At 35.8% G+C, this 7818-nt stretch overlaps 1 protein-coding gene across 1 annotated transcript; it reads left to right on the top strand.

Moving 5' to 3' along the window:
• The first annotated feature begins 2850 nt into the window (after window positions 1-2850).
• Window positions 2851-7427, top strand: LOC145011485 (uncharacterized). Its single transcript, XM_078970220.1, has 8 exons — window positions 2851-2871; window positions 2964-3362; window positions 3662-4189; window positions 4241-5566; window positions 5884-6634; window positions 6849-6997; window positions 7105-7302; window positions 7395-7427. The coding sequence occupies exons 1-8, from the start codon at window positions 2851-2853 to the stop codon at window positions 7425-7427; spliced, it is 3405 nt and encodes a 1134-aa protein (XP_078826346.1).
• Window positions 7428-7818: the final 391 nt, after the last annotated feature.

Here is a 7818-nt window from a genome sequence, read left to right as displayed (position 1 = left end):
AAAGAAAATATAGGATTTTCTGGAAGGAACTCTAATACACTGAAATCTCTTAAACTATCACTTTATTAAGTTATTTGAATGAAATGTCACTAAATGCTTATGAACTCACCAGCATTTGTAAAAATGCTGATACTCGCTTTTCAAATAACTTGTATTCTCAGGTTAGCATTAGACAGGTACATCCCCGGAGCTGTTGATGAAGATAGCTTTGTACCATGCTGTATTTATTCTATTACTTGTATTACTTTAAATTGTTGTAATGTAACCTTGTAAAACTATTACTATTAATGCAATGTTTTGTTGTACTTTGATTACTATAATGCATGTGTTGTGATACTTGACATGACGTCATCCACCCCAGAACGTTTCCGCCGTTCCGGTTTTGGGGTGTGACAGCTTTGCTAAATTGCAAAGACTACTTCTATTGTGGAACTCAAGAATTAAACAATGCTCATCAATGGTTTGCTAAATTGCATAGACTTCCAATGTGGAAACCAAGAATGAAACAATGCTCATCAAAGCTTTGCTAAATTGCATAGACTTCTATTGTGGAACTCAAGAATCAAACAATGCTCATCAAATCTTTGTTTAAATTGCATAGGCTTCTATTGTGGAACTCAAGAATCAAACAATGCTGATGCTAAGCTTTTTCGCTTTCTCTCTCTACTTTCTCTCTCTTATCCTGATTCTTTCTGACGGTGGTGCGATCTAGCTTAGATTCATCGGTGCTGCTTTTCCGATGAATTTCTTTTAATCGGGAAAGCAATATCTTTCATTATTCAGTTGTTTTAATGGCAGCATCTTCCAAATCGGATAGATTGAAGGACGTGAAGGTTAAACCTCCGGATAAAAATGCTGCAGTTCGTTATACAAAAACTGAAATGGAGGTGAATGATCTTGTTCCTCCTGGGGTAATTAAACAATCATCTGCCATGATCTATAAAGCTCGTCGCAAACCAAGTGTGACTAGAGCTGTTGCATCTGGGATTAGCAAAGCTGGATGGAAAATGGAGGGGAAATCTTTCAGGATTAAGAACAGAGCTAGGAAGAAGGTGGATAAATTAGCTCCGATGGATACGGAAGAGTTCTTCAATGAAGATGGTTCAGAGGAGGAAACAGGAGAAGAATCGGAATCTGTCTCAGTTTGGGAGTCGGATTCTAACATTTCTATTCCTGGATCTGAAGGAAAGGAGAAGGAATTGAAGAAAGGGTTGTCTGGTGATTCTAAAAAGGTAAGTTCTCATGTTGTTTCTATCCCAACTGGTAATACTGCTAATTTGATGAGAAATTGGGATGGGTTGATGATGAGTAATGAAGTTTTGAGTCCAATCTCTGAATTGAAGAATGTTATTAGTGAAATGGTTAATGTGAACCCTACCATATCGGTGATGGATGTTAAAATTCAGAATAACTCTAATAGGGAAGATAATGAAGTTGTGAAGATTATAACTGATGGGGAGAAAAGGGCTAATAATAATGAAGATTTCATTCCAGGAGTTGGATTTCAGTTTCTGAGTGAATTGAAGGAAGAAGGGCAGGTGGGAAAGGGAGTTGAGAAGACTATGGGGAAAGTTTTAGACAGTGAGAAGAATCAGAAAATGGATGTTGATAGGTCAAATTTGGAAAAGAAAGACAAGGAGATAGAAGGTAATACTGATGATGATGAGAATACTGACGAGGAAGGGGATAATGATTCAAGTGAGGATGATACTAGTGGGGATGAGGAAATTGAAATAGAAGAAAAGGTTAATGCTAAGAGTAATATGGATACTAGCTGCAATGAGAAGTCAGGTACTGTTATTAATAGCATTAATTTACTTCCTTCTATTTTGGGAAATGCTAAGATTAGCAATAAGGAGGAAGGAGGAATACAGGGGAATGTGATGAACTCTTATGCTGGTGTGTTAAAGGGTAATAGACATAAGGGTAAGATTGATGTTAGATTCATTCCAGGGGAGAAAAGGGAAGAGGATGGTCCTGTTATAATTCCAATAGAGAATCTAAAGAATGCAAGTATTCCTTTTTCTAATACTCTTTATGGTTATATGATTGACAAGAAGTTGGCGTTTCCTGTAATTCAGAAAGAAGTTAGAAGATTGTGGAAGAATGTGGGTTTGGAAGAGGTATTCATGAACAACAAAGGATTTTTCTTCTTTAAATTCAGTGATGAAAAGGGGATGTTATCTGTTTTGGAGGGTAGTCCTTGGTTAATGTTTAATAATATGCCTTTATTTCTTCAACGATGGAGGCCTGGTTTGACATTAACTAAGAACAAGCATGATAAAATTCCTGTTTGGATTAAAATATTTGATTTGCCCTTGGAAGTTTGGAGTGGTGAAAACTTATGTAGAATTGCTAGTAAAATAGGTATTCCTTTGGCTTTTGATTCCTTTACTGAGGATATGTGTTTGGAACATAAAGGAAGGAATGCTTATGCTAGAATTCTTGTTGAAATGGCAGCTGGGAAGGAATGGAGAAAGAAGATTGATATAGCTACTTGGGATTTTGTCTCTAATTCTGCTGTGATTCAAAGTTTTGATGTTGAATATGCTTGGATTCCTTCTAGATGTAATCATTGTAAAGTCTATGGGCATGTGGATAAAGTTTGTGCTGCTGCTATGAATGTTGTGAAGGAGGATAATAATGGAGAAGTGAGAAATTTAAAGAATAATAAAGGGAAGGAAGTTGTTAATGGGGATGGTTTCACAGAAGTTAAATATAAAAAGGTAATGGGTAACAATGATGGTGAAGGCACTAGCAAGTCTCAAGAGGGTTATAATCAATTGAATAATATGAAGAATAATGGGAAGAATGGGAATTAGAGAAGGGGTATTTTCTCTAAAGGCAATAATGGGAACAGAGATGGAAATGGTAAAGGGCAAAATTGGAATTGGAGTAATAAAGGAGTAAGTCACTGGAATTTAGGAAAGAACAAAAATTATGAGAAGTTTGTTAATGGGCAGGATGTTATTGGTAGTCGGGGGTTGAAGGAGAATAATAAGCAGGAGGTTATAGTTAAAAAGGATAATAAGGCAGAGATGGGCAATTTTAGTCTTGGTAGTGAGAATATAACAGGGGAGGGATTAAGTAATAAAAATAGTTTTGAAATCTTGGGAGAGATTGAAGAGGAAGTTTTGGATAAAATGGAAGAGGATGATAAGATTGTGAAGAAAGTTGCTAATCAAAATGTTGATAGTGGTGATGCTGGAATGGGTTCTAATGAAAGCAAGAACAACAAATTGATTTCTTCATTCAAGGGAGAGGGGAATAAGAAAGGAAATGAAAGTAATAAAGTGAATAAAGATAAGTTGGAGTTGGATAATAATAGAAGTAAGATGGGGAGTTCTCAGGCATTTGAGGAGGTAAATGCCAAAAATTCTATTATTTCCCAATGATGTCTGTTGGTGCTTGGAATGTTAGGGGATTGAATAAATCTGTTAAGCAGAAGGAGGTTATTGATGTTATTAGGTGTAATAACCTTGGTATTTGTGCTGTGATTGAATCTCATGTCAAAATCTTAAATCTCAAGAGTGTTTGTGCTAAGACTTTTGGGCAGTGGGATTGGATCTCTAATAATAATAGTTGTGAAGCTGGTACTAGAATAATAGTGGGGTGGAATCCTAGACTTTTTGATGTGATTCTGCTTTCTCAATCCAAATAGGTTATTCATTGTTATGTTAAATTGTGTAATTCGGATCTTGGCATGTATTTGTCTTTTATATATGCTGCTTCGAATTATATTGAAAGAAGATTACTTTGGGATAATTTGAAAAATCATAGTTTGGTTGTTAATAGGGAAGCTTGGGGTTTATTAGGTGATTTTAATGTTGCTATAAAACCTTCGGAATATTCTGAAAGCTGTTCTAGAACTCCTAAAGGAGTTGAAGATTTTGTTGATTGTTTGAGTTTTATTGAAGTGGAGGACTTGAAGTCTTATGGGTATCAGTTTACATGGAACAAAACTCCTATGGGTAATATGCGGCTGTTGAAGAAGCTTGATAGAGTTATGGTTAATCAAAAATTTATGTCAAACCATCCTCTTGCTCATTCTGTCTTTAAACCATACAGAAATTCGGATCATTGCCCTGCTATTTTAAACTTTCCTGGTAACAAAGTGAAGTGGAAACCTTCTTTTAGATTTGCGAATTTTATCTCTGAGAAGGAGGAATTTCTCCCTTTGGTTAAGGAGGTTTGGGATAAGAATATTGATGGTTTTTTTATGTTTAAAGTGACACAATAGTTGAAGATTCTCAAAAAACATTGTAGGGAGATGCGTAATAAATATTGGGGAGCTGGAAAAAGAATTCAGAAGTTAAGAAAGGATTTGGAGTGTAAACAACAAGATATTGACAATAATCCTTTTGATTGCAAGATTAGGGAAGAGCATGCTAATATTCTCTTAGATTTTAATATTGCTTGTAATGATGAAGAAAAGATTCTTGCTCAGCGTGCTAAAATCAAATGGTTACAGGATGGGGACAATAACTCTAAATTCTTTCACAAAATTGTTAAAAGCAGGGGTATCAATAATCGTATTCAGATGGTTCTGAATGAAGATGGTTGTTGGGTGAGTGGGAAGGCTATGATAGAGAAATTTGTGTCTCATTTTAATAAGTTTTTGGGATGTAAGGATGATACTGATTTGTCGGGCTTAAATGATGAGTTTTTTCCTAAAAAATTGGACAGTAGGGTGGCTGTTGATATGATTAGAGTGGTTACTGATGAAGAAATTAAATTGGCGATGTTTGACATAGATGACAATCGTGCCCCTGGCCCTGATGGGTATTCTTCAAAAAATTTTAAAAGTTCTTGGAGTATTGTTGGTCCAGATGTTTGTAAGGCTGTGAGAGAATTTTTTTGGACTGGTAAATTGTTGAATGGGATTAATGCCACGAGAATTGTTCTGGTCCCTAAAGTTGAGGTTCCGAGGAAAGTGTCTGATTTTAGACCTATAGCTTGCTGTAACACTTTTTATAAGTGTATCAGTAAGATTATAGTGAATAGAATTAGAAATTGTTTGGGTGATATTGTAAGTAATAACCAATCAGCTTTTATTCCTGGTAGATCTATTTTGGACAATATTCTTCTTGCTCAGGAGTTGATGGTGGGGTACAAAAAAAAGAGAGGTACCCCTAAATGTACGATAAAGATTGATATACAAAAGGCTTATGATACGGTGGATTGGGATTTTCTTAATAGAGTTCTGCAGGGATTTGGGTTTCATCTAATCATGGTTAAATGGATTATGGCTTGTGTTTCTTCCCCGTGGTTCATGCTCAATTTTAATGGTGAAGATCATGGGTATTTTGAAGGAAAGCGTGGGCTTAGGCAGGGAGATCCTTTATCTCCTTACCTATTTACTATAGTTATGGAGGTTTTCAATATTATTATGGGTAAGCTTATTGAAGATTCTTTGAATTTTAAGTTCCATAGTAAGTGTTTGAGCCTCAAAATTTCCCATTTATGTTTTGCTGATGATTTGTTAATTTTTTCTTATGGTAATGGGAATTCGGCCAGAATTATAAGGAATGCCCTTGATGATTTCAATAAGATTTCAGGGCTGAAGGTTAGTATGGAAAAAAGTCAGATTTATTTCAGTTGTGTTAAGCCTAATATGAGAAGGATTATTTTGGGTATTCTTCCTTATGAAGTTGGGAAATTTCCGTTTAAATATTTGGGGGTTCCTATGTGTGTTACTAAATTTTTTGATAGAGATTGTAAAAGTTGATTGAAAAGATTAAGTTGAGATTTTTCAATTGGAAGTGTAAAACCTTATCTTTTGCTGGCAGATTGCAACTCATTAATTCGGTCTTAACTTCTATTCATGTTTATTGGGCTTCTATTTTTAAAATTCCAATTGCTACTATTAATGAGATTGAAAAGATGTGCAGGAGTTTTTTATGGGCTAATGGTGAGATAGTCAAAGGTAAAGCTAAAGTTAAGTGGCTTGAAATTTGCAAACCTAAGGAGTATGGTAGGCTGGGAATAAAGAATTTGAGGAAATGGAATGATGGTTTACTTGCTAAACATGTTTGGAATGTGGTTAATAACAAAAATTCCCTGTGGGTGCAGTGGGTGAGAATCAATTATATAGGCAGCAGGAATTTTTGGGATATTCTGCAGAAAAAGAGTATGAACTGGACATGGAAGAGATTTTTGGAGATAAGGAATACTGTTAGGCCTCATGTTATTTCATGTGTGGGTAATGGGAGGAACACTTCTTTATGGCATGATTGGTGGCATCCAATAGGTATCCTTTGTACTATTATCCCTAGGAGAGAGTGGATTAGTAATGGTCTTAGTGATTCTGCTTTAGTTTGTGATGTTCTTGAGTTTGATTCTTATTCATGGCCGGTTGAATGGGTTAATAAGTTCCCTGGATTGACTGAAGCTCCTATGTTTTGTATTGATTCTAATTTGAATGATGTTGTTGGATGGAGGGATAAGGGAGGTATATGCAGAAAATTCTCATGCAAACAGGTGTGGAATGATTTGAATAATTTTGGGGATATTGTGCCTTGGTTTGATCTTGTTTGGTATAATAATTGCATTCCTCGCAACTCTTTTATTTTATGGTTGGCTGTCCTGAACAGATTAAAAACTCAGGATAGGGTTAGAGGATGGGAATTGGCTGGTAATTTGCTGGGTCCTTTTTGTGATAAAGTGCCTGATTCGCATAGCCATTTATTCTTTAATTGTGAGTATTCCTCTAGAATTTGGAAATATTTCTGCAGTAAAGTGGGGCTAATTTTGAGAACAGTTAAATCGAATGATCTTATTTTAATGTTGAGCAGAATGCTTAAACTGAAGATAGGTGAGAATTTGATCATTAAATGTATGATTGCTAGCTGTGTGTCTAATATTTGGAGAGAGGGAAACGCTAGACTTTTTGGTTCTAGCAGAATATCAGTTGAGGGGGGTTATAGCTAGTATTGAGAATGAGATTCGTTTGAAGCTGATGGGATTAAGGAAAAGAGTTAAAATGATCAATAATAAGGTTTGTTTGATCTGGGGTATTTCGGGAATTGAGAATGTTGAATAATGGAGATCATTTTCTGGTTTTGCTGTTTGGAGTGTGGTTGGTTATGGTTTTGGGTTTGGCAGTGGTGGCAGTTAAATAAGGATGATGTTATTAATGGTATATGGTGGGGGTATTTTGGGAATAAAAATATGCACAAAGGAATTGACGGAATATGTCACTGGTTGGAGAGTTTACTCTTAAATCATGTGACTTGTACCTATGGGATTTGCTGTTTGGATATGATCTTAATTGAGATTACCCAAATAGAGAATCCTAGACATGTGATTGATGCCATGTCTAGTATGAAACTTAATTTGATTCACTGGTGTTTTGGTGTTATTTTCTTGTGTTTCTTTTTGAGTTTGTGGTGCAGAAAGGCGAAGCTAAGGTTGGTGGTGGGCAATAGCTGTGGAGAGATTATGGATTCCCTGATGAGGACTTTGAAGGATGTAAAGGACAAGGATTGCGACAGGAGCTTTGGGACTAATTGTCGTGAGGGGCTGTCCTGTTTTCTCTTTGATGTTATGTTTATTTGTGGTTTAGTTTTTTGGGATTTCCTTGTTTTTTGTGGTTTGTGGGTTTTGAATTTGAGGGTTTTTTTCTTAAAGGTTAGCTTATGGACTGAGGGTTTTTTTAAGGGCCTTACCCCTTGCTTTGGTTTCTTTATCTTTTGGAGGTTTGGTTGGAGCAAGGGGGTGAAGTTACCTTTTTTCCCTCTTTCAATAAGTTTTTGGGCTACCTTTAAGGATTTTAGGGTGTTTTGGGGTTGTGAGTGGTTATTGCTTCTTATTAGGAAA

The sequence above is a fragment of the Lactuca saligna genome, chromosome 1 (genome assembly GCF_052625555.1).
Source record: "Lactuca saligna cultivar CGN05327 chromosome 1, ASM5262555v1, whole genome shotgun sequence".
Taxonomy (NCBI): Eukaryota; Viridiplantae; Streptophyta; class Magnoliopsida; order Asterales; family Asteraceae; genus Lactuca; species Lactuca saligna.
Note: the sequence above shows the minus strand (reverse complement) of the source record. Positions and strands in the feature narration are given on the sequence as shown.